Source organism: Hyla sarda, chromosome 1, assembly GCF_029499605.1.
Source record: "Hyla sarda isolate aHylSar1 chromosome 1, aHylSar1.hap1, whole genome shotgun sequence".
In the NCBI taxonomy this organism is placed as follows: domain Eukaryota; kingdom Metazoa; phylum Chordata; class Amphibia; order Anura; family Hylidae; genus Hyla; species Hyla sarda.
This window is the reverse complement of record NC_079189.1, coordinates 265,277,766-265,305,606: the sequence shown is the minus strand read 5'-3', so window position 1 is coordinate 265,305,606 and position 27,841 is coordinate 265,277,766. Positions and strand designations below refer to the sequence as shown.

At 42.6% G+C, this 27,841-nt stretch overlaps 1 protein-coding gene across 15 annotated transcripts in view; it reads right to left on the bottom strand.

The window, feature by feature from the left end:
• Positions 1–27,841, bottom strand: part of PTPRS (protein tyrosine phosphatase receptor type S) — a 784,683-nt gene that overhangs the window by 306,644 nt on the left and 450,198 nt on the right. For 11 of the 15 annotated variants that reach the window (XM_056571644.1, XM_056571636.1, XM_056571669.1 and 8 more), the window contains 3 exons: positions 6,484–7,071; positions 5,791–5,888; positions 4,648–4,901 (listed from right to left, as the gene is read on the bottom strand). In XM_056571644.1, coding sequence (XP_056427619.1) covers positions 4,648–4,901; positions 5,791–5,888; positions 6,484–7,071 — 940 coding nt within the window. The remainder of the gene's footprint in view (positions 1–4,647; positions 4,902–5,790; positions 5,889–6,483; positions 7,072–27,841) is intronic. The other 4 variants (XM_056571734.1, XM_056571743.1, XM_056571752.1 and 1 more) reach the window with 1 other exon arrangement.

Here is a 27,841-nt window from a genome sequence, read left to right as displayed (position 1 = left end):
CACAGGACAAGGAACCGGACTACCATGGACATGAAGAGCGTGTTAACTTGGCAATGGGACTACTGTGAACTACAGCATCTTTAGCCCCTTAATAACGCAGGACAAAAATGTACATCCTGGTGCGTTGGTACTTAATGCATGAGGACGTACATTTACGTCCTGTACATGACCACGAGCACCGGGGAGGGGTGCTCGCATCATGCGCGGCAGGTCCCAGCTGCTATTAGCAGCAAGGGACCTGCCGGTAATGGGGCACATCAGCAATCGCGCTGATGTGTGCCATTAACCCTTCAGATGCTGTGATCAATACAGATCACGGCATTTGTGGAAGTGCGGTCACTAAAATGCATGATTGGATCGCCCGCAGCGCTGCCGCGGGGATCCTCACCTGCCTCTGCTACCTTCCTCGGGTCTTCTGCTCTGGTCTGCGATTGAGCAGACCAGAGCAGAGTCCAAAATTGCTGCTTTTTGTCACATCATATTCCAAAAAAAATGTATAGAAAATTTACTAAAAGTTTTATATATGCAAATGTGGTACCAATAAAAAGTACAGATCATGGCGCAATAAATGAACCCTCATACCGCCGCTTATACGGAAAAATTAAAAATAGAGGGATTATAAATGTACTAAGTTGGTTAAAAAGTTTGAGATTTTATTAAAGTGATACAATAATAGAAAAGTATGTAATCATGGGTATCATTTTAACCGTATTGACCCACAGAATAAAGAAAACATGTTGTTTTTACCGTAAATTGTACAGTGTGAAAACGAAGTCTTCCACAATTTGCAAAATTGCGGTTTTCTTTTAAATTTCCCCATACAAATAGTATTTTTTTGGTTACACCATACATTTTATGGTAAAATGAGTGATGTCATTACAAAGGACAACTGGTTGCGCAAAAAAAAAAAAAAGCCCTCGTACTTGTCTGTGGATAAAAATATAAGGGCTTAAGGGGTTAAAGGAAGGTGATTAAAGTTTGAAGTATAGATATATATAAATTTATTGGAGGACTGTATTTAGAAAGTTGTATTTGAATGGATGCATAAGAATTCATTTACGTGGCGCGTGGTAAGAATGGCTTTTCATGGACATGATGATTCCTATTAGCTTGATAATGAAACCTGTGATCTTTATCTAGGAACAGAGATACAAATTTACAATTGGATCGGTGAGCAGAGGAGCTTCCAAATACAGATCCCCGGGTGGCTGCACCGTTATTTCAGGCTTCAATAGGTGTTTGTGTCTGATACACAACCACAAAAGGTGAGCAAAACCGCCCCTCTTTTTCTTCAATATGTATGTGCATTTAAGATGCAGACATACTATCCAATTAGAAGCTCTGCTGTATTCTTGTATACATAGAGATTTCCTTAGGAATGACTCAGTAGCTGTGCCACTCAAGGACAATTACAAACTTGTCCTAACTTAAACCCAATCAAACATCTCTGGAGAGACCTGAAAATACCGTATATACTCGAGTATAAGCCGACCCCAGTATAAGCCGAGACCCCTAATTTCAACCCAAAATCCCAGGAAAAGTTATTGACTCGAGTATAAGCCTAGGCTGGGAAATACATAATTCCCCCCTGTCATCATGCAGACCCGTCATTAATATCCTCATCATCATCACCGCCTGTCATCATCCAGACCCTCATCATCTTCACCTGTCATCATCCCCTTGTCATCATCCCACACATCCCCCCTTCATCATCCCCTTGTCATCATCCCCACCCCCCTTCATCATCCCCTTGTCATCATCCCCACACCCCTTCATCATCCCCTTGTAATCATCCCACACCCCCCCTTCATCGTCCCCTTGTCATCATCCCCACCCCCCTTTATCATCCCACACCCCCCCTTCATCATCTGCCCTCAGTGGTCTTCAACCTGCGGACCTCCAGAGGTTTCAAAACTACAACTCCCAGCAAGCCCGGGCAGCCATCGGCTGTCCGGGCTTGCTGGGAGTTGTAGTTTTGAAACCTCCGGAGGTCCGCAGGTTGAAGACCACTGCGGCCTTCGACATCATCCAGCCCCCTCTCACCCCCCTTTAGTTCTGTACAGTACTCACCTCCGCTCGGAGCTGGTCCGGTGCTGCAGGGCTGTGCGGAGAGGAGGTGGTCCGGTGGGATAGTAGTTCCGGGCTGCTATCTTCACCGGGGGCGCCTCTTCTCCGCGCTTCGGGCCCAGAATAAAGGCGTTGCCTTGACAATGACGCAGAAGTACGTTGGCAATGAACATACCTCTGCGTCGTTGTCAAGGCAACGTGACTATTCTAGGGCCGGGCCCGAAGCGCTTAGAAGAGGCTGCCCGGGCTTGCTGGGAGTTGTAGTTTTGAAACCTCTGGAGGTCCGCAGGTTGAAGACCACTGCGGGTGGAGAGTTCACTTGAGTATAAGCCGAGGGGGGTGTTTTCAGCACGAAAAATCGTGCTGAAAAACTCGGCTTATACTCGAGTATATACAGTAGCTGTCCCCATCCATCCTGACAAGGCTTCAGAGGATCTACAGCTTCAACTAAGTGTACTGGTCTACATATGTATGTCAATGCAATATATATATATATATACAGATCAGAAAATGTTGCAGTATCTTGTAATACCTTTTTTATTGGACTAACAGCATTTTGTAGAGACAAGCTTTCGGGATTCCTCCCTTTATCAAGTCCAATGCAAATCTAAGCTCACAAGTAGAAGACACAGGTTACATCTCACAAATATGCAGGGGTTAAGACTTAACACCTGCATATTTGTGAGATGTAACCTGTGTCTTCTACTTGTGAGCTTAGATTTGCTTTGGACTTGATAAAGGGAGGAATCCTGAAAGCTTGTCTATACAAAATGCTGTTAGTCCAATAAAAAAAAGGTATTACAAGATACTGCAACATTTTATGATTTGCAACTGCATCACTGGACTAATACGGCTACTCAAATTTACTATATAATTTTTTTATTTTTTTTATTTTTTATAAACATAGATTTTTAAGATTCTGGTTTGTCATCTAATATGTCATTATGGGGTACTGAGTGTGGGATAATGAGGGAAAACTTGAAATATTTTAGCACAAGGCTGCAACATAACAAGGTAAGACAAAAGTGAAGGGGTCTGAAGACTAATGCATTGTAAGTTGGCACAGCAGTTGGCAGCTGCTGTATTCAGAGAAAGTTGTGTATTTCTTTCCAGTCTGACCAACGTTCTCTGCTGACACCTCTGTCCGTGTCAGGAACTGTCCAAAGTAGGAGCGAATCCCCATAGCAAACATCTCCTGCTCTGGTCAATTCCTGACACAAACAGAGGTGGCAGAAGAGAGTACTGTGGTCAGACTAGAAAGAACTACACAACTTTCTTTGGAGGATACAACAGCTGAAGCTTTACAATTTTTAAAAAGAAATAATTTACAAATCTGTTTAAATTTCTGACATCAATTGATTTGAAAAAAAAAATTAAAAATATTCTACTGGAATACCACAATAAAGGAATACTGTAGTGGAATATAATTTAGAGAAAGGGAAGGAGGTCCAGCGCTTTGCTCAGGTGAATGCGTTTATTAGACATGACGATTGCACAAAGGTGACGCGTTTCGGTCGCATACTGCGACCTTAGACAGACACGCCCCCTCCATGTATTTCTATGGGATACATGGAGGGAGTGTGTTTTGGCTGCCACGTCATGCGGGTGATGAAACGCCCCCTTCATGCGGACTGCCATGGCCATGTAAAAGAGATCACGGGGGGTCTCAGCGGTCAGAACCTCCACAATCTATTACTTATCCCCTATCCTTTGGATAGAGGATAAGTTATATTCCACTACAGTATTCCTTAAATATGGAGATGGTTCCATTTTCTTCAGCTAGTATAGCCTTTACTTTTCACAACATAATGGCGTGTATCTATAGGAATTAAAGCAAATTCAGCCAAAACAGCGCATATGTGAGGTTATAACTGATGTTGGACGAGAAGATCAAACAAAAAATAATGTCTTTATGGACCTCGCTTTGTACAGATTATTTCAAAGGTCATTTTACAAACCAGGCAAATAGTGAAGCCAATGTTAAACATGACTGCTGCTATATATGTCAATGTAGTGTCAACTGTTAAAAAAGCTTAAAGGGGTACTTCGGTAGAAATTTTTTTTTTTAAATCAACTGGTGGCGGAAACTTAAAATAAAAATCTTACTCCTTCCAGTACTTATCAGCTGCTGTATGCTCCAGAGTAAGTTATTTTCTTTTTGAATTTATTTTCTGCCTGACCACAGTCTACTCTGCTGACACCTCTGTCCATGTCAGCAACTGTCCCAAGTAAGAGAAAATCCTTTATAGCAAACCTATCCTGCTCCGGACAGTTCATGACATGGACATAGGTGTCAGCAGAGAGGACTGTGGTCAGACGGAAAACAAATTCAAAAAGAAAAGAACTTCCTCAGTAGCAAACAGCAGTACTGAAAGAACAGCAGTACTGAAAGAACAAAAATATTTATACAGAAGTAATTTACAAATCTGTTTAACTTTCTGGCACCAGTTGGTTTAAGAAAAAATTGTTTTCCACTGGAGTACCCCTTTAAGGGTGCTCTTACACAGATCTTTAATGGATGCTAATAGTACTCACGATTTAGGGTCTGGAAAATGATAAAATTATCATCAAAATGTTTACCTGACTGACTCTGTAGTCCCCACATGTGGTAGAGTTATTGTGATGCGACCATCTGAATCTGTTTTCCAATTTATCAAAGGTTTCAAACCCAACATGTTTGGTGCAGTGCGGACAGCAACATTTTGCTGAAGACCACTCATAGTATTCCCGCGACTAGTAAGAATAAAATTGTAATAGGTCTTTGGTTTGAGGTTGGCGATTAATTTCTTTGTTGTCCTTCCATCAACATCCACTGTCTGTGTGTTATATTGTATCTTAAGATTAAAAAAAAAGATGTTAAAGAAGGAGGAAGATGGTAAAAACAATTCTTTGTTTGTTTTACTATAAATTTAGTATGAAGTAAATCTGCCTTTATTCTATCAGCTACAGTATATCTACAGTGTCCATATCAGAGCATCTTCAAGCATAATCCTGAAGCCCGTTTTTCCTCAAGCAAAACTCTGTCCTTCCTCATCCAAAAATTCCCTTCGCTCTCAGGCAAAACCTTGTCCTCTCTAAAGCAAAAAACTCTGTCCTCCTCTGCCCAAACTCCTTCCTTACTCCTCCCTCATCCAAAATGCCCTCCTCCCTCAGGTCAAACTCTGTCCTACCTCAGGCCAAGAGCTCTGCAGATCCATGCACCTGGTAGTTGTGGTTTTGTAACAGCTGGAGGCATCCTGCTTGCGAAACACTGCACTATGCATTTATGCTCCAATACAACTCCCAGCATGCCTGGACAGCCCAGGCATGCTGGGAGTTGTAGTTTTGCAACAACTGGAGGCACCCTGGTTGGGAAACACTGCACTATGCATTCATGCTCTCTTTTCCCAGTTTGCTTGAGGCTGCTTGCACTGCTGAGAGCTGAGGGAGGTAAGTGGACCTCAGTCAATTAGGGAGGATCAAACTCTACAGAGCTCTTGGCCTGAGGCAGGATAGAGTTTTGTCTGAGGGTGAAGGGAGTTTTGGATGAGGAAGTAATTTAGGAAGGAGGGAGGACAGAGATTAGGAAGGAGGGAGGGAGGAAGGAGTTTGGGCTGAGGGGGGACAGAGGTTTGCCCAAGGGAGGATGGAGTTTTTCCTGAGGGATGATGAAGTTCAGGATGATGCTTGAGGATGTCCTAATATGGACACTGTATTTATATAACATTTTTCTTTTGCTCTTACCTTGTAAGGCATAACTGAATTGTAATTTTCAGGAAATTCCCAGCTCAAGAGAACTGAAGTCTTCGTGACCATTTTGACCTTAAAATTTTTGGGCAATACTGAAAAACAGAGAGAAGAAAAAAGGAGAGGGCCGGGACTCTAAGTTACTCAAGTAGAATATGTTCTTTAGGAACCACTTTTAAGAGGAGAGAGGATTTTTTGAAACACTATAAGGGGAATAAGCCTAGTTTTTGTTTTAAATAACATTAAAAGAGCCCACACTTTGCTTCATGACTCCAAAACCAGAAATTGCAACATAAGACAATTATAAGCATTACACCACAAAAAGGATAAGACTGAAGATTGAAGCATGAGAAATGGCAACACTGAAAGGAAGAAAATGCAGAGGAGTTTCCCACCTGTAATGTCATTGGTGAACCCAGAAACTCATGAGAAGTGTCTTAACTAAACTTGAATAAGGGGAAACACTTACCTGAAAATACCTTCAGAGTCACTATATATATATATGTATGTATATATATATATATATATATGTATATATATATATATATATATATATATATATATATATAAGGAAGAAAGAGCACCATCCCAGTTATCATGACTGCGTTTGTTCTAAGGGATACTGTTGATTACCTGCTTGCTTTCAAGAACCAAAATAAATGCCAAGGAATTAAGACTGATAAGGCCTACCTTGATTTAGAAGAAAAGTGCGGTACTGGACACTTGGACTGTAAGGCCCAGGACCTTTACTGGTGTGTGCACGTATTTTGACTTCATAAACAGTGTTAGGCTTCAGGTTGCTCAACAAGCAAGATCTTTCAGACGATTGTAGGTCCATTTCCAGAATTTTGTCTGGAGAGTCGGCTAACCAATAGGATAATGTATACTTAGTGATAAAACCATTCTGTTCATCAAGAACAGGAGGCAGCCAGTTTAGCTGGATAGACACCGAAGTGATATTGCTAGGATCAGTTAATCGAGGGTAACCTCTAGGCGCGTCCTCTGGTATCATGTACTTTTGTACCACTTCCTCACTAAAGCCCGCCCGGCTTTTGACCGCCATTCTGAAGATGTACTTTGCACCTTTATGGATATTGTTGACTGTATACTTCTTTTCTTGAGCTCCAAACTCTAGCACTGAAAGAACTTTTGCATCAATACGCCCAAACTGTAGTTGGTAACCTAGGAGTTGTCCAACTGACTCACTTGGTGGTTCCCACTGTACTAGCAGGCTGCTCTCCGATATTTGGGTGATAGAAAGTACTGGTTTTCCTGAAACTGTAAGAGGAAAAAAAAACTCAGATACAATATACAGCACGTTTAACTTAAATGGACACTGTCATTAAAACTCATTTTTGCTATTGCACTCCTTATGGTAAAAAAACCATCTTTCTAATGTACTTTGTTTAAAATTAAATGATGTTTTCTATGTTTCATGTATATTTAAAAAAGCTGCCACTAAGTATCTCCCTACTTCTCCAGAGCACATTTCCCCCCCCATCTCTTGCACAGACTTTGGACTCCTGCTGGCCTGGCAGAAGTCCAAAATCAGGAAATGCAGTCTGAAGTGCTGAGGGGGCAGCATTAGCCAATTGTAGCTCATCTCATACTGAACTGCTCTGGACTGTGTGTAGCAGAGTGAGGGAGGAAGTTCTCCCCTGTATGGCTTCAGATTATGTCAAACCTGCTGGGGAATGCCCATTCCCAGTCTGTGAATCTGACTGAGACTGAGCAGAAAATACAGAGCATTATCAAGGTAGGAAACTAAAATAAAATAAAAAATAAAGGCAGAGGGTGGTTTATCATGATGGGGGCACTGAACTGAGATGTTTATAAAATTTAACAAGATCATGACAGGTACTCTTTAAACATAACTATTATGACATAACACAAGATTCAAAATAAAAAAGTGTTCCTATTGTTGGCCGACATCAACCAATGGTAACGCAAAAGTTAATGAAGTTATTTAACTAGACATTTATTTTGGTGCAGAAATAAAGGCAATGAAACATCTCCAAGAGACCACCTTTTACAGGACTTATTACATTCCCAACTAATTATTAATTACACTACTGTCGTTTACATTTCCATGTAATCATATTTCTATTTATGTAATAACCAAGAAAGACACAAAACAGATGTCCTGCACTCACCGCATTAGTTCTGTTCACATGGCTCCCATCTCGGGCTACTCCTCCGGAACCGCGGCTGGCGGACGCGCGGGGCACTCAGAGACGACTGCCGGCGGTTTCGCGCACAGGTATGCGCTTCTTCCGGCCGAAAGAAGCGCATACCTGTGCGCGAAACCGCCGGCAGTCGCCTCTGAGTGCCCCACGCGTCCGCCAGCCCCGGTTCCGGAGGAGCAGCCCGAGATGGGAGCCGTATGAACAGAACTGAAGCGGTGAGTGCAGGACACCTGTTTTGTGTCTTTCTTGGTTATTACATTCATTCGCTGCATATTTGTCCTAGCACCACCGCATCTGAAGTTTCTGGTTACTGCCTGAATATCGCCATTGTCCATCTCGAGGTGCTGCGTTGATAAGGTATCGGTGCCACTTGTGTATTTCTTTTTTGGATATATTTCTATTTATACATCTATTTATTTATTCAACTATTTTACCATTTCCCCCTCCAAAAAAAGGAGTTAACTAGCCTCTCAAATAATTATTAATAACACTAATGCCAGCTCACAACTTGGATACAATATATTGTCTGTTGAGACTTTTATTCTGTTCTCCACACCTTACTTACAACGTTAATTAGCAATTTTTTCAGTCCTGTGAATATAGCGACTCTTCATTCAAATACGAGAATATATTTATTACAGGAGCCTACGGCTGTTTCAAGTGCTATTTTACACGGGACAAACTAAAACATACCTTACATGTAAACAGTGTGATTCTCATGTGTTATTTTATATTATTCATTAAATGCGCAAACTCTGCGCGAACTACTCGGCATATCTATCCCTATACAAACTATAGAAAATCAGGTGCACTAATATCCCGCGAAAAAATTATGATGCTCCACTATGTCATTTACCAGAGCTAGTTGTTAGCTCTAAAAATACTATCCCCTGGATGTACAATTTCTGCGCCAACTACAGTGTCCCCGTTACAATTAGAAATACCGTGGCATGATGAAAATTTCTCCCTGTATAATTCCACCTGGGTAATCCACGTCACTGAGCTTGTATATCCAACATGCTGGCATTGTTCAGCCTGCTATAGTATTATCCATCAGCGCTACCTCAGATTTAATGACAAGCAGAAAGCGCTGGTACAGTTCAGTCTGTTACATAGTAATACTCAACAGCGCTAATATAGAATGAATGGTAGGCAGCGTGAACTGGTACAGTTCAGTCTGTTACATAGTAATACTCAGCAGTACTAATATAGAATGAATGGCAGGCAGCGAGCACGAAGCAGCGCTCCCGACAATTATTTCTTTTTCTGCAATTTTAATTGAATTGCGTTTTAATTATTATTTTTATTCTAAATGTTTTTATATATTATTCTGTCTTTTGGTTCAGGATTGACACCGCAATTCAATTAATGAAAGTCCTTTTAATTTTATCTATTTAATTCATGTTATGCAATATAGGAAATTCCAGAACTGCCATTTTGGGACTCCCAATAGTGAAGTTAAGGTCTGGGTGTACTGTTTTCCCGGGCAAATTCACAGCCAGGTTAATCATTAGTGTGTCTATATATATAGTGTTCTTGCCATTTTTATGATATGCACATCTTGATAAAGAGCTCGGTCTGAGCTGGAAACGCGTTGAAAGTGCCTCCACCATCTTTTATGTTTGTCATTAAGAAATAAAGAAAATAATTTTTATTGGGAGAAGCGCCGTGTTTGGAGAACATTTTTTTTACACTACCAGGACCAACTTTTACAGGAAGACACCCCAGACCAGATTAAAGAATGGAAATATATTTTTGCTTATAGAGTGCAGCATAGGCTATTATTAGAGAATAAATCCAAGTGTTTTGTGTATTGTGCTTACCCGTTTTAGCTGATGTGACATGGGCATAGGTTGTGCTCCATGATGAGTGAAAATAGATTACCAATATCCCTTGCTTATACTGCATAGAGATTGATTTGGGCATTTGATCATTGAACTTAGTTATCTCTTAAAGGGGTACTCCGGTGAAAAACATTTTTTTTTTAATCAACTGGTGCCAGAAAGTTAAACAGATTTGTAATTTATTTCTATTTAAAAATATTAACCCTTCCAGTACTTATCAGCTGCTGCATACTACAGAGGAAGTTCTTTTCTTTTTGAATTTTTTATCAGTCTGACCACAGTGCTCTCTGCTGACACATCTGTCTGTCTCAGAACTGTCCAGAGCAGGATAGGTTTGCTATGGGGATTTGCTTCTGCTCTTGACAATTCACCGAGACAGACAGAGGTGTCAGCAGAGAGCACTGTGGTCAGACAGAAAAACTATTCAAAACCCACATTTGACTGCACAATCCCTCCAGAAAGATCTGGCAGACACTGGAGTTGTGGTATACTATTCCACTATAAAGAGATACTTGTACAAATATGGTCTTCATGGAAGAGTCATCAGAAGAAAACCTCTTCTATGTCCTCACAACAAAAATCAGCGTTTGAACTTTGCAAATGAACATATAGACAAACCTGATGCATTAAACAAGTTCTGTGGACCGATGAGGTTAAAATTGAACTTTTTGGCCGCAATGAGCAAAGGTACATTTGGAGAAGAAGGGGAACAGAATTTAATGAACAGAACCTCTGTCCAACTGTTAAGCATGGGGGTGGATCAATCATGCTTTGGGGTTGTATTGCAGCCAGTGGCACAGGGAACATCTCACGAGTAGAAGGAAAAATGGATTCAATAAAATGTCAGCAAATTTTGGATGCTAACTTGATGCCATCTGTGAAAAAGCTGAAGTTAAAGAGAGGATGGCTTCTACAAATGGATAATGACCCTAAACACAACGCAAAATCCATGGGGGATTTAATCAAGAGGCGTAAACTGAAGGTTTTGCCATGGCCTACACAATCTCCTGACCTCAACATAATTTAAAGTCTATGGATAGACCTTAAAAGAGCAGTGCATGACAGACAGCCCAGAAATATCAAAGAACTGGAAGACTTTTGTACGGAAGAATGGGCAAAGATACCTCAAACAAGGATTGAAAGACTATTGGCTGGCTACAAAAAGTGTTGACAAGCTGTGATACTTGCCAAAGGGGGCAGTACAAGATATTAACTCTGCAGGGTGCCCAAACTTTTTTTGTTTTCTGTTATTTTGAAAGTGTAAATGATGGAAATAAAATCTAACTTTTGTTGACATATTATAAGAATGTCAAATCTTCAATTTGTTGCTTTTTGGAGATTTTTCCATCTTTTCTTTATGCACATTAATACAAATTTTTACCTGGGGTGCCCAAACTTTTGATCCCCACTGTAAAACAAGTCAAAATGAAGCTCAGTAGTGTGTGGCCTCCTTACAACACCTGGGCATTCTCCTGATGAGGTGGCAGATGGTCTCCCAAGGGATGTCCTCCCACACCTGGACTAAAGCATCTGCCAACTCCTGGACAGTCTGTGGCGTTGGTGGATGGAGCGAGAAATTATGTCCCAGATGTGCTCAATCAGATTCTGTTCTGAGGAACGGGCGGGCCAGTCCATAGCATCAATGCCTTCCCTCTTGCAGGAACTACTGACACACTCCAGCCACATCGTCTTGCATTAGGAGGAACCCAGGGCCAACCGCACCAGCATATGGTCTCACAAGGGGTCTGAGGATCTCATCTCAGAACCTAATGGCAGTCAGGCTACCTCTGGCCAGCACATGGAGGGCTGTACGGCCCCCGAAAGAAATGCCACCCCACACCATTACTGACCCACCACCAAAGCGGTCATGCTGAAGGATGTTGCAGGCAGCAGAACGTTCTCCACGGCGTCTCCAGACTCTGTCATGTCTGTCACATGTGCTCAGTGTGAACCTGCTTTCATCTGTGATGAGCACAGGGCGCCAGTGGCGAATATGCCAATCTTGGTGTTCTCTGGCAAATGCCAAACGTCCTGCATGGTGTTGGGCTGTTAGCACAACCCCCACCTGTGGACATCAATTGAGTCTGTTTCTGACCGTTTGAGTGGACACATGCACATTTGTGGCCTGCTTGAGGTCATTTTGCAGGGCTCTGGCAGTGCTCCTCCTGCTCCTCCTTGCACAAAGGCAGAGGTAGTGGTCCTGCTGCTGGGTTGTTGCTCTCCTACGGCCTTCTCCATGTCTCCTTATGTACTGGCCTGTCTCCTGGTAGCGCCTCCATGCTCTGGACACTACACTGTCAGACACAGCAAACCTTCTTGCCACAGCTCGCACTGATGTGCCATCCTGGATGAGCTGAACTACTTGAGCCACTTGTGTGGGTTGTAGACTCCGTCTCATGCTACAACTAGAGTGAAAACACTGCCAGCATTCAAAGGTGACCAAAACATCAGCCAGGAAGCATAGGAACTTAGAAGTGGTCTTTGGTCACCACCTGCAGAACCACTCCCTTTTTGGGGGTGTCTTGCTAATTGCCTATAATTTCCACCTGTTAACTGTTCCATTTGCACAACGGCATGTGAAATTGATTGTCAATCAGTGTTGCTTCCTGAGTTGACAGTGTGATTTCACAGAAGTGTGATTGTGTTGTTTAAAGGGGTACTCCGGTGGTCAACATGTTTTTCCGTTTTTGACTTACCCGATTTGTTTTGTTTCATTTCTATTCTTGTTTTTTAGGCTATTCTATTTTCGTTCTTTGTTGTCTTTTTATCCCCCACTTTGTTTACCTATCTTTGCTTCTATTTCCTTTTTCTTGCTGTGCTGAAAACTACAAATCCCAGCGTTCCACATGCCTTGGTTTGGGGCGGCTCCTTTTTTTTTTTTTTGGTTTGTTCCTTTACTCCCAGCATGTGTAATTCAGGAGTCTTCAGTCTGTGGTATAACATGCTGCTTCTGTAGTCTCCTGGGGGTTGCAGTTCACCACATCTCTATAGGGCACACACCAGTGTTTCCCAACCAGGGTGCCTCCAGGTGTTGCAAAACTACCACTAAAAGCATGCCCGGACAGCCAAAAGCTGTCCGGGCATGATGGGAGTTGTAGTTTTGATACAGCTGAAGACACCCTGGTTGGGAAACAATGCACTTTGTTTGCAATATACTGAACTAGGCCAGTGTTTCAAAATCAGTGTGCCTCCAGCTGTTGCAAAACTACAACTCCCAGCATGCCCAAATGCTGGGAGTTGTAGTTTTACAAAAGCTGGACGCACACTGGTTTGGAAACACTGGTGTAACATGATGTGTATGCTGAATAGTCTAGGACAGTGTTTCCCAACCAGTGTGCCTCCAGCCGTTGCAAAACTACAACATGCCCAAAGGCTGTCAGGGCATGCTGTGAGCTGTAGCTTTGCAACAGCTGGAGGCACACTGGTTTGTAAACACTAGCATACACACACATAACAGGGACTACAACTCCCAGCATGTGTCATTCAGGAGTCCCCCCCCCCCCCCCCATTCACACACAGAAATCATCCCCAGTCCGAGATTTATTCCCCTGCAGTCTATACATCCCTAGCCCCTGCACTTTGTTATCCTCCCCTTCTCAGATTACACTCTTGTCTTCTCTGTCTTCTTTCAGTGCAGACCTGCGTCCTCACAAGTATGTCCTCTCTCTCCCCCTGCTCTGGCTTCTTTCTCTCATGCACACCTGCATCCTCCGGGAGGGGGAGATGAGGGGCCATGGCCTATTTCTCTCATGCAGTTCTGAAAGAACAGAGAAAAAAAAAGTTCTGACATCTTGTCCACAGCCTAATCCTAACATGGCCGACGTTGTGGACAACAGTAAGAGACCAAACACAGAACTACAGAACTTACTGGCCCACAAACAGGTAAGAAAAAAAGACACATGCTACATAAACATATAATACATGTCAATTGCAAAAAAACATGAACATTAAAAAAATCTTAACCACCGTGTTTAAGTGTTCCCTTTATTTTTTTGAGCAGTGTATATTGGAAGTGTATTACAATGTACACAGATTAAAAGTAAAATCTTTAAAGGTACCCACAGACTTAAGTAGGTCGAACAAGTCAACTGTCTAGGGCGTACATTAGGGTGATGTCTGGCATTAACTCTTTAGACACCACAATCGCAGTTGCATAAAAACTAATCCCGGTAGCTCAGCGGAGCTGAATGGGATACCCGCGGTGAAATCACGAGGTCTTGATCAGCTGAGAGAACAGGCGGAGGGTTCTACCTGCCTACGGCCTGTCCATCAGTACTCCAGTGCTGTAGAAAGCCATGGCAGCCTGGAGCAATGAAGCGCTGAAAACATTGATCAATGCTGTTCTATGGGGCAGCCTTGTTCTGTGTTTGAAATCAAAAGATTGCATGTAATTGTCCCCTATGGGGACTAAAAATAATGAATAAAAGGTAAAAATATATTAAATGTCAATAAGCCCCTCTTCCAAAACATAAAAGTTTTAATCACTCCTCCTTTCCCATTTTTTAAATAAAATAATGTTAATAAAAATAAACATAAACATATTGTCACGCACCTGGGTGGAGGCTGTCACGGAGCTGGAAGTGGATCCTACACCTGTGTGGCTGATGATTCGGACCGTATCGGGGAGCGGAGTCTAGGGTGCCGCTGGTTTTCACCAGAGCCCGCCGCAAGACAGGATGGGATTGCTGCGGCAGGCGACACCCAGGTCACTACCCCCGACACGGCTCGACCACACAGGTATCTGGGCAAGGCGAGGTACAGAAGGATGAGGCTGTAGGTAGTCAAACGTAGCAGAAGGTCAAGGCAGGCGGCAAAGGTAAGTAGTCAAAAAACTTAGCAGGAAGGTCTGGATACACGGGAATGGCAAAGAGGCAATGGGTACACTTTCTCTCAGGCAAATGACCCTGAGGATCCGGCAGGGAAGTGTGACGGAGCCGAGACACAGGAGCGGAAGCGGCAGCAGTACAGGGTGAGTGACGGGCCGGGATTCGCATGCGGGTGCGGTCCTGCGATGCGCATCCCGGCCCCACCGGGAGTAGGGACAATGTGCTCACGGCCGACATGTGCAGCCGGCTCAGGAGTTTCTTGAGAAGGTCTTTGTCCAGAATACTATCCTGCGGCTCCAAAGACCTCTCCTCAGGACCGAAACCTTCCCAATCAACCAGAATTTTTTTTTTCCTCTGACGAACTTAGAGTCCAAGATTTCCTTTACAACATAAACATCTGAGGTTAATGAGATGGGAGCAGGAGAGATGTCCCTTGGAGAGAAACGGTTGAAGATGGCTGGTTTCAGGAGGGAAACATGGAAGGAATTCGGGATCAGGAGAGAGGAGGGAAGATGGAGGGAATAAGCCACGGGATTCAGCCGCTTCTTGACTTTATAGGGACCCAAATAATGAGGACCTAGTTTATAACTGGGTATCTTAATCATCCGACATGTTCGCGCAATTGGACGTATGCATACGTCATAGCGATCTACGGCACTGCCGCGGGCAGCGCAGGAGATCGGCGAAGGGACCCAGCTCTCAATCACAGCCGGAGTCCTGCCGCAGCTGCCGCAGCTGCCGGAGCCGCGAGCGGTCTGGCAGCATTAACCCCATAGATGCTGTGATCAATCCTGATCACGGCATCTATGGTGTTGACAGGGGGAGCGCTCTCCCCCTGTTCACCAACGGCGGCACCGCGATACAATCGCGGGTCGCTGTTGGTTGCTATGGCACCAGGAGGTCAGATCATGACCTCCTGTATGCCTGCTACGGAAGCCTGTGAGATCCAGCTAGAGGCTGGATCGCACAAGCTGTAGTGTCTGCAGCTCATCAGGTTATACTGTGCTGCAGTACAAATGTATTGCAGCATAGTATAACCTGTAAAAAATAAAATAAAAAGTTCTTCAATAAAAGTATGAAGTGTAAAAATAAAAAATAAATAAAAAAAATGCCCCTTTACCAATAAAAACCCTGTATTATTACCAAAAAAGATCAAAAACACAAATCATATACAAAATAGGTATTGCCACGTCCGTAATGATGTGTACTATAAAACTATCATGTAAATTATCCCGCGCGGTGAACGCCGTAAAAAAAACATCCAAAAAAGCGCAAAGTTCACGAATTTTGGTACAAATAGCTGAATAAAAAAGCAAAAAATAAGCCCTTACTCAATGGCGTCGGACGTAAAATAAAAAAGTTATGGCTGTTGGAAAATGAATGGCAGAAAGAGAATTTTGCTCAGAAAAGGAAAAAACATAGAAAGCAATATAAAATGGGTATCGCCATAAATGTACTGACCCACAGAATATATATAACATCACTTTTACCGCACAGTGTCGATAAAAAAAAATAAAACACGCCAGAAATTTTCCAGTTTTTCACAATATTATGAAGTTTTTCACAAAAAATGATTCATGTGTCAACAAAAATGCACCAGTTATATAAAGTACAATATGTCACGAAAAAACTATCTCAGAATCGCTCTGCTCAGAAAAAGTGTTCTAAAGTTACTACCATTTAAAGAGATACATGTCAAATAAAAAAAAAGAGCCTGGTCATAGAGGTAAAAAATGGGTCGGTCCTTAACCCCTTAAGGACCGGAGGTTTTTCAGTTTTTGCATTTTCGTTTTTTGCTCCTTGCCTTTAAAAAATCATAACTCTTTCAAATTTACACCTAAAAATCCATATGATGGCTTATTTTTTGCGCCACCAATTCTACTTTGTAATGACGTCAGTCATTTTGCCCAAAAATCTATGGTGAAGCGGGAAAAAAAATCATTGTGCGACAAAATTGAAAAAAAAACCGCTGTTTTGTAACTTTTGGGGGCTTCCGTTTCTACGTAGTACATTTTTCGGTAAAAATGACACCTGATATGTATTCTGTAGGTCCATACGATTAAAATGATACCCTACTTATATAGGTTTGATTTTGTCGGACTTCTGGAAAAAATCATAACTACATGCAGGAAAATTAATACGTTTAAAATTGACATCTTCTGACCCCTATAACTTTTTTATTTTTCCGTGTATGGGGCGGTATGAGCACTCATTTTTTGCGCCGTGATCTGAAGTTTTTAACGGTACCATTTTTGCATTGAAAGGACTTATTGATCACTTTTTATTCATTTTTAAATGATATAAAAAGTGACCAAAAATGCACTATTTTGGACTTTGGAATTTTTTTGCGCGCACGCCATTGACCAAGCGGTTTAATTAATGATATATTTTTATAATTCGGACATTTCCGCACGCGGTGATACCACATATGTTTATTTTTATTTACACTGTGTTTTTTTTTTATTGGAAAAGGGGGGTGATTCAAACTTTTAATAGGGGAGGAGTTAAATGATCTTTATTCACTTTTTTTTTTCACTTTTTTTTTGCAGTGTTATAGGTCCCATAGGGGATCTTCTATGTTGATCACTGGTTTCTCATAAGAAACCAGTGATCAACGATTCTGCCGGATGACTGCTCATGCCTGGATCTCAGGCACTGAGCAGTCATTCGGCGATCGGACAGCGAGGAGGCAGGAAGGGGCCCTCCCGCTGTCCTGTCAGCTGTTCGGGATGCCGCGATTAGCCGCGGCTATCCCGAACAGCCCGACTGAGCTAGCCGGGAACTTTCACTTTCACTTTTAGCCGCGCGGCTCAGCTTTGAGCGCGCGGCTAAAGGGTTAATAGCGCGCGGCGCCGCGATCGGCGCTGCGCGCTATTAGAGGCGGGTCCCGGCTTCACTATGACGCCGGGCTGCCATGATATGACGCGGGGTTACTGTGTAACCCCGCGTTATATCAGAAGAGCAGGACCAAGGACGTACCGGTACGTCCTTGGTCCTTAAGGGGTTAAGGAGTTAAAATGGATACATTTAGTAGATAGCCAGACTTTGTCACCAGGAGAATATTCAGGAGGAGGACATCTCTTCTTGTCTGCCTGAACTTTCATACGAGAAGTAGCCTGTAGAAGTGAAAGACGTGTTTTTCGCCAAATGGAAGAAAATTCCGAACTTGTTCATCAACGGCAGGAACTCCAGAGGAAGATGACAAAAGGATGAGGAGGACGAGGGTGAAGTCCATAGAAGGCAGAAGCATCTGAGGAATTGGAATTCTTGTGGTTGTAGGAGAATTCAGCCCATGGTAGCAGATCGACCCAGTCATCTTGACGAGCAGAAATAAAATGGTGTAGATAGTCTCCCAAAACCTGATTCACCCTCCGGACCTGTCCATTGGATAGGGGATGGTAAGCCGAGGATAAATCAAACTTGATTTGTAGACGTAAGCAATGGCCCGCCAGAATTTAGAGTCAAACTGAACCCCTCGGTCGGAAACAATATGGGAAGGGAGTCCATGCAAACGAAAGATATGATGAAAAAAAAGCTTGGCAAGTTGTGGTGCTGATGGGAAGCCAGGTAGCAGTACAAAATGAGCCATCTTAGAAAATCGATCCACTATCACCCATATGACTGTATTTCCTTGGGAAGATGGAAGGTATTAAGGGGACAGACAGGGCAATCTGTCACAAAGACCGGGATCGCCGAACAGTGTGTTGTCTGCCTGGCGCACGAGTTCGGCACATCGCGGATCGGGTTGACAGGTTGCTGGGCGGGGCTGGAGAGGACCCAGCAGTCATGGTACATATTGGCACCAATGACAAAGTAAGAGGTAGGTGGAGTGTCCTTAAAAATGATTTCAGGGACTTAGGCCGCAAGCTTAAGGCAAGGACCTCCAAGGTAGTATTTTCTGAAATACTACCAGTACCACGAGCCACACCAGAGAGGCAGCGGGAGATCAGGAAGGTAAACAAGTGGCTCAGAAGCTGGTGTAGGAAGGAAGGGTTTGGGTTCATGGAGAACTGGGCTGACTTCGCTGTCGGTTACCGGCTCTACCGTAGGGACGGGCTACACCTCAATGGGGAGGGTGCAGCTGTGCTTGGGGAGAAGATGGCTAGAAGGGTGGAGGAGTGTTTAAACTAGGGACTTGGGGGGAGGGAACCTACAGCAAAGAGGGGGAAGATAGTGTAGATAGAGAGGTGGGAATTATAAATGTACCTGGGGGTGGCGCGGAGGGAGGGGTTAGAATAGTTAATAGGAATAGGCTTCATAGGAAAATAAAACTTACACCCTTGAATCCCATTAACCCCAATAACATAAAGGATGGAAATGTAAAGTGTATGTTCACAAATGCCAGAAGCCTAGCAAATAAAATGGGGGAGCTTGAGGCCTTGATACTGGAGGAACATATTGATATAGTTGGGGTCACTGAGACATGGCTGGACTCCTCGCATGACTGGGCTGTCAATCTGCAGGGGTTTACATTGTTTCGCAAGGATAGAATGAACAGAAAAGGTGGTGGAGTCTGTCTGTATGTAAGAAGTGGTATGAAAATCAGTGTGAACGATGCCATAGTGTGTGATGATTCTGAGGAGGTGGAATCACTGTGGGTAGAATTACAAAAGGAGGGAAATACTGAAAAAATAATATTTGGGGTAATCTACAGACCCCCTAATATCACTGAAGAGATAGAAGTTCAGCTTCATAAATAAATATGCAGGTACAGTGGTCATAATGGGAGATTTTAACTATCCAGATATAGATTGGGGTCCGGGGTTGGCTAAAACTACAAAGGGGCGACAAATCCTACATTTATTGCAGGATAATTTTATGGGCCAGTTTGTGCAGGACCCAACAAGAAGTGATGCCTTGTTGGATCTGATCATTTCCAACAACGCAGAGCTGGTTGGTAATGTAACTGTGCGGGAAAATCTTGGTAATAGCGACCACAATATAGTTACTTTTGACTTAAAATGTAGAAAACAAAGACAGGCGGGGAAGGCAAAAACATATAACTTTAAAAAGGCAAACTTCCCTGGGCTGAGGGCTGCACTACAGGACATAGACTGGGGGGAGGTGTTCTCAAATACTGATACAGAAGGTAAATTGGACATCTTTAAATCAACTCTAAATAACTATACAGCTAAATATATACCAAAGGGGAACAAATATAAACGATTAAAATTAAATCCTACATGGCAGACAAATGATGTTAAAAGAGCAATAAACAACAAAAAAATAGCCTTCAAAAAATACAAATCTGATGGGTCAGCAATAACATTTAAACAGTACAAAGAGCTTAATAAAATCTGTAAAAATGTAATAAAAACAGCAAAAATTCAAAATGAGAGACAGGTGGCCAAAGAAATCAAAACTAATCCTAAATATTTTTTTTAGATATATAAATGCAAAAAAAACAAGGTCAGAGCATGTAGGACCCCTTGATAATGATAATGGGGAGGTTGTCACGGGCGATCAAGAGAAAGCGGAGCTACTGAATGGGTTCTTTAGTTCTGTATACACTATGGAAAAAGGAACTGACATTGGACAGATCAGTGCTGGTAACACATCATATAATGTACTGAACTGGCTTAATGTAGAGATGGTACAAGGTAAGTTAAGTGATATAAATGTAAGCAAATCTCCAGGGCCAGATGGATTGCACCCAAGAGTTCTTAGAGAGGTAAGTTCAGTAATATCTGTACCCCTGTTCATGATATTTAGAGATTCTCTGGTGTCTGGTATTGTGCCAAGGGACTGGTGCAAGGCGAATGTGGTGCCAATCTTCAAAAAGGGCTCTAGGTCTTCCCCAGGAAACTATAGACCGGTAAGTTTAACGTGCATTGTGGGTAAATTGTTTGAAGGACTTATAAGTGATTACATACAGGAATACATAGGGGATAATTGTAGTATAAGTGATAACCAGCATGGGTTTACTAAGGATAGAAGTTGTCAAACCAATCTAATTTGCTTTTATGAAGAGGTGAGTAGAAGCCTTGACAGAGGAATGGCTGTGGATATAGTGTTTCTGGATTTTGCTAAAGCATTTGATACTGTCCCTCATAGACGTCTGACAGGTAAGTTTAGGTCTTTGGGTTTGGAAATTTTAGTTTGTAACTGGATTGAACACTGGCTCATGGATCGTACCCAGAGAGTGGTGGTCAATGATTCGTACTCTGCTTGGTCCCCAGTAATTAGTGGTGTACCCCAAGGTTCAGTACTGGGCCCGCTGTTGTTTAATTTATTTATCGATGATATAGAGGATGGTATTAACAGCTCTGTTTCTATCTTTGCAGATGACACCAAGCTTTATAGCACGGTACAGTCTATAGAGGATGTGCATAAGTTACAGGATGACTTGGATAGACTAAGTGTCTGGGCATCCACTTGGCAAATGAGGTTCAATGTGGATAAATGTAAAGTTATGCATCTGGGTACTAATAACCTGCATGCATCGTATGTCTTAGGGGGGATTACACTGGCAGAGTCACTGGTAGAGAAGGATCTGGGTGTACTTGTAGATCACAGACTACAGAATAGCATGCAATGTCAGGCTGCTGCTTCCAAAGCCGGCAGGATATTGTCATGTATCAAAAGAGGCATGGACTCAAGGGACAGGGACATAATACTCCCCCTTTATAAAGCATTGGTACGGCCTCACCTGGAATATGCTGTTCAGTTTTGGGCACCTGTCCATAAAAGGGACACTGCGGAGTTGGAAAGGGTGCAGAGACGTGCGACTAAACTAATATGGGGCATGGAATATCTTAGCTATGAGGAGCGATTAAAGGAGTTACAATTGTTTAGTCTTGAGAAGAGACGTTTGAGGGGGGATATGATAAACGTATATAAGTATATTAATGGCCCATACAAAAAATATGGAGAAACACTGTTCCAGGTTAAACCCCCCCCCCCAAAGGACGAGGGGGCACTCCCTCCGTCTGGAGAAGAAAAAGTTTAGTCTCAAGGGGCGACACGCCTTCTTTACCATGAGAACTGTGAATTTATGGAACGGTCTACCTCAGGAACTGGTCACAGAAGGAACAATTAACAGCTATAAAACAGGATTAGATACATTCCTGGAACAAAATAACATTAATGCTTATGAAGAAATATAAAATCCCATCCCTTCCCCAATATCGCGCCACACCCCTACCTCTTAATTCCCTGGTTGAACTTGATGGACATATGTCTTTTTTCGACCGTACTAACTATGTAACTATGTAACTAAGGTCTGTAATGAAACCCATGGCAATATCAGACAAAGGAAGCTCCGGAACTGGTAAGGGCTGAAGCAGACCTGCTGGCTTGGAATGGGGGAGTCTTGTCCCGGGCACAGACTGAGCAGGACCGAACAACATCGACATCCTTTTTCAAAGTAGGCCACCAGTAATGTCTGGAGATGAGATGTAGAGATTTACGAATACTAGGATGGCCGGCCAAAAGAGAAGAATGTCCCCATTTCAAGACTCGGAGTTTCATACGAGGTGATACGTAAGTTTTTCCAGGAGGTAGATGTTGACTTGCTGGTGCTGTAGAAATTAGACGCTCCGGCGGGATATGCTGTAGAAGAGATTCACCATCGTGCACATCTGAAGACCTGGAGAGAGCATCAGCTCGGACATTCTTTTCTGCAGGACGGAAGTGGATGAAGAAGTTGAACCTGGAGAAAAATAAAGACCATCGGGCCTGTCGTGGGTTGAGACGATGGGCTGACTGAAGATAATGCAGATTCTTGTGGTCTGAATAAATTGTGACGGGATGTACCGAACCTTTCAGGAGGTGACACCACTCTTCTAAGGTCAGCTTGATGGCTAAGAGCTCGCGATCTCCGATAGTATAGTTTCTCTCTGCAGGGGAGAAGGTTTTAGAGAAAAATCCACAGGTTAAAGTTCTCCCTTTAGTAGACTTCTGTGTTAAAACTGCCTCAGCTCCTACTGAGGAAGCATCCACTTCCAAGAAGACTGGCTTGTTAGGATCAGGTCTGGATAAAACAGGAGCAGAAGCAAAGGCGGACTTCAACTGTTTGAAAGCTTCTTCAGCCGCTGGAGTCCACACCCTTGGATTAGCCGTCTTTTTGGTAAGGGAGACCATGGGAGCAACCAGAGTGGAGTAATGAGGTATAAATTGCCGATAGTAGTTGGAAATTGAGGATAGACTACGACACAGGAGTATAGAAGATCTCGGAAAATATTGTTGACGAACTCCTGAAAGACTGCTGGAGCATTACAAAGTCCAAATGGCATGACAAGATACTCGAAATGTCCATCACGGGTATTAAACGCACTCTTCCATTTGTCCCCTTTATGAATGTGAATCAACTTATATGCCCTACGTAGATCAAGTTTTGAGAAGATTCTGGCACCTTTCAGGTGATCAAATAATTCAGAGATTAGAGGTAGTTGATAGCGATTCTTCACAGTAATTTTATTTAAACCACGTATTATTTAAAAACCACGTTTTATTTAAAAACGTAGTGAGAAGGTCAAACAGGCAATGGGTACACTTTCTCTCAGGCAAATGGCCCTGCAGATCTGGCAGGGAAGTGTGGGAGGTGCAGGGACTTTATAAGGTAGTGTCAGGTGCAAACAGTAATTATGGGCGTACTGGCCCTTTAAATCATAGAGCTCCGTCGCGCGCGCCCTAGGAGACGGGGGCGTGCGACGTAGCTGAAACACAGAAGCGGCAGCAGTACGGGGTGAGTGACTGGCCGGGATTTGCATTGGGGCATGTCCCGCGATGCGCATCCCAGCCCCGCCGGGAGTAGGGAAAATGCGCTCAAGGCCGACATGTGCGGCCGGAGCACAGGCTGTAACACATATCGGTTATCGCTGAATTTTTACACATAAAGTGATAATATTTTAAAAGCAGTAAAACAAAAGAAAACCTGTATAAATTGGGTATTGTTGTATTGATCTGCAAAATAAAGATAATGTGTAATTTCTTTCCAAAAAGTGCACTGTATAGAAACTGAAGCCCCCAAAAGTTACAGGATTCGCTTTCACCTCACAAATTTTTTTTTTGTTTCACACTAGATTTGTTGTTTTAGGATTGATGCAAAAAACGATCGCTCAAATGGGTGTGTAAGCGGATAATTAAAAGGGTTGTGACTTTTAGAAGGCAAGGAGGAAAAAATAAAAGTGCAAAAATTAAAGGGGCTACAGTGTACCACCTGAATATATTGTTCTGGAAGACATAGGCTGATACAATATTTGTATGGCTGCGGCTTACCCCTTCTCTCCATATAGAGGACACAGAATGGGAATGCGTATGGGAAGGTGGGAGAAGATAACCGTTCATCATACAGTTAATGAAAGTGTATGGCCACCTTAAGTCCTAAAAGTAGTTACTGTCGTACTTATTGTATGCCCCAAAAATGAATCACTAATGATGTCGGACATTTTTGGATTTGTGTTCTAAATATGCCACAGTGTATTCCAAAGTTCTTCTTCCTTAGATATTTATGGCTGTTTAGATAAGACAGGGTGAGGGGGCTAGTTACATTCTCTAGACAGCACTGGTACATTTCACACAATTGAAGGGGGTTGACATGTAGAAACTGTGAAACAAAAATGTCTATCCAAGTAACCTCAGTTTCTGATATATAAGGTAACCAGTAGGATATATGATATTGTCATATACCGTTAAGTATTGTAAAGGACATAAGTACATATATATTATCTCATATATGAGTCTCACTGAAGAGTGTTGCAGTCATTAGCATCTGTGAACATTACAGGTGTGAACTGTGACCTCATCCAAAGTTGTGCCATGAGTATGTTCTAACATTAATTGGTAGGAACAATTAAGTTGTGTCTTCATAGTGAGAGGAGACATTTGTGTGTGGTTGTCTAGATCTACAGGGTGGGCCATTTATATGGATACACCTTAATAAAATGGGAATGGTTGGTGATATTAACTTCCGGTTTGTGGCACATTAGTATATGTGAGGGGGGGGGGGGAACTTTTCAAGATGTGTGTTGACCATGGCGGCCATTTTGAAGTTGGCCATTTTGCATCCAACCTTTGTTTTTTCAATAGGAAGAGGGTCATGTGACACATCAAACTCATTGGGAATTTCACAGGAAAAACAATGATGTGCTTGGTTTTAACATAACTTTATTCTTTCATGAGTTATTTACAAGTTTCTGACCACTTATAAAATGTGTTCAATGTGCTGCCCATTGTGTTGGATTGTCAATGCAACCCTCTTCCCCCACTCTTCACACACTGAGAGCAACACCGCAGGAGAAATGCTAGCACAGGCTTTCAGTATCCGTAGTTTCAGGTGCTGCACATCTCGTATCTTCACAGCATAGACAATTGCCTTCAGATGACCCCAAAGATAAAAGTCTAAGGGGGTCAGATCGGGAGACCTTGGGGGCCATTCAACTGGCCCACGACGACCAATCCACTTTCCAGGAAACTGTTCATCTAGGAATGCTCAGACCTGACACCCATAATGTGGTTGTGCACCATCTTGCTGGAAAAACTCAGGGAACGTGCCAGCTTCAGTGCATAAAGAGGGAAACACATCATCATGTAGCAATTTCGCATATCCAGTGGCCTTGAGGTTTCCATTGATGAAGAATGGCCCCACTATCTTTGTACCCCATACACCACACCATACCATCAATTTTTGTGTTCCAACAGTCTTGGAGGGATCTTTCCAATGTGGGTTAGTGTCAGACCAATAGTGATGGTTTTGTTTGTTAACTTCACCATTCACATAAAAGTTTGCCTCATCACTGAACAAAATCTTCTGCATAAACTGAGGGTCCTGTTCCAATTTTTGTTTTGCCCATTCTGCAGCACCTGAAACTATGGATACTGGAAGCCTGTGCTAGCATTTCTTCTGCAGTGTTGCTATCAGTGTGTGAAAAGTGGGAGAAGAGGGTGGCATTGACAATCCAACACAATGGGCAGCACATTGAACACATTTTATAAGTGGTCAGAAACTTGTAAATAACTCATGAAAGAATAAAGTTATGTTAAAACCAAGCACATCATTGTTTTACTTGTGAAATTCCCAATAAGTTTGATGTGTCACATGACCCTCTTCCTATTGAAAAAACAAAAGTTAAATTCAAAATGGCCGACTTCAAAATGGCCACCATGGTCACCACCCATCTTTAAAAGTTTCCCCCCTCACATATACTAATGTGCCACAAACAGGAAGCTAATATCACCAACCATTCCCATTTTATTAAGGTATATCCATATAAATGGCCCACCCTGTATATCTCTTTCCCATAAATTTGATAGTGTGGGAAATGTCTAACTGTTGACTATGTCTGGAGGTCCACCATAGTTGATTACTCAAATGTGTCAAAGCTAATCCCTATTTTCTAATTCAGTGGCCATACATCATGTGTGGAATGTGAGTTTGAAATTAGTTTGGGACAGTTAACCCTTACTGATACGTAATGATACTGATTTCCTATGCAATAGCACCCCCTAGCGTAGCTTCAAGTTTGAGCTGCAGCAAATTTTCTGCCACAGCGCAAACTACTAGCGGGAAACTCCCCCCCGTGTGAATGCACCCTAAAAACACTACACTACACCCCCCCCCCCCCCAAAAAATGAAAACATATCGTACGGCAGTGTTTCCAAAACTGAGCCTCCAGCTGTAACAACAACTCCCAGCATTTCGGGATAGCCACTGACTGTCCAGGCATGCTGGGAGTTTAGCAACAGATGGAGGAACACAGTTTGGGAATCACTGGCATAGAATACAAATATGTCCACCCCTATGCAATCCCTGATCAGTATAAAATGCTCTGCGGACGCACGACAAGGCTCAGGAGTGAGAGCGCACTATGTACATTTGAGGCTTAAGTTGGTGATTTGCATAGGGGTCGCTAATTTTACAGCGGTTCTGACATAAACGCAAAAAAAAAAAAAAATATCCACGTGTGACCCCATTTTGGAAACTACACCCTTCACGGAACGTATCAAGGGGTATAGTGAGCCTTAACACCCCACAGGTGTTTGACGAATTTCCGTTAAAGTTGGATGGGAAAAATTTTTACAAAATTCACTAAAATGCTGGTGTTACCCTAAATTTTTCATTTTTGCAAGGGAAAATAGGAAAAAAGCCTCCCAAAATTTGTAACCCCATTTCTTCTGAGTAAGAACATACCCCATATATGGATTTAAAGTGCTCTGCCAATGCACTACAATGCTCAGAATAGAAGGAGCGCCATTGGGCTTCTGGAGAGAAAATTTGTCTGGAATTGAAGGCCATGTGTGTTTACAAAGCCCCCATAGTGCATAGTGTCAGGACAATGGACCGCCCCACATCTGACCCCATTTTGGAAACTACACCCCTCACGTAATGTAATAAGGGGAGCAGTGAGCATTTACGCCCCACAGGTGTAAATGCTCAATGCAACCCTAATTAAATTCTGTGAGGGGTGTGGTTTCCAAAATGGGGTCACATGTGGGGGTCCACTGTTCTTTGTAAATGTAAATGGTGCTCTTCCTCTTCTGAGTATTGTAGTTCACCAACAGAGCACTGGAAGTCCACACATGGGGTTACAAATTTTGGGGGGCATTTTCTCCTATTACCCCTTGTAAAAATTTTAAATTTGGGGAAAAACCTGAATTTTAGTGAAGAATAAAAAAAAATTCATTTACACAGCAGCAGGGACATGACAAGAGAGTGCTCACTATACTCTCAAGAGAGGGGTACCAGTGGTGTCAGTTTTGGGTCCTACTCACAAAGAAAACTACACAACACTCATTGGCCCTCATTTACTAACAGCATTTCGATTCTTTTTGTCGGGTTGTGCGCCTAAATTCTGAATGTGCGGAAAAAAAACGACAGAATCAGAAACACTCAGAGTGATAAAAAAAAACTAAGAATGGGCGTGGTTTTCGGGAAAAGAGCGATGTTCCCTACATTTCATCCAAAATCACTTGTCTTTTCTGAAAACCACTCTGAAAATAATGTGAATTTTCTGGGAAGAAAACCGTACACTTTAAAGCATGTATAAAGTTTCCAAAAGAGGAGTAAATTAGTAAATACCATGGAAAAAAAAAAAGGTCGGAACTGCAAATAACAAAACAAAATCTACACTCCACTCTTAGTAAATCAGGGCCATTGTGTATGATTTGATCTGTTTTTGTACGAATCTCCTTGCATATTTTCTCTCCTGCTGGGTTGCATCCCGGTATTCGACATGCTTATGTTATTGCGTGT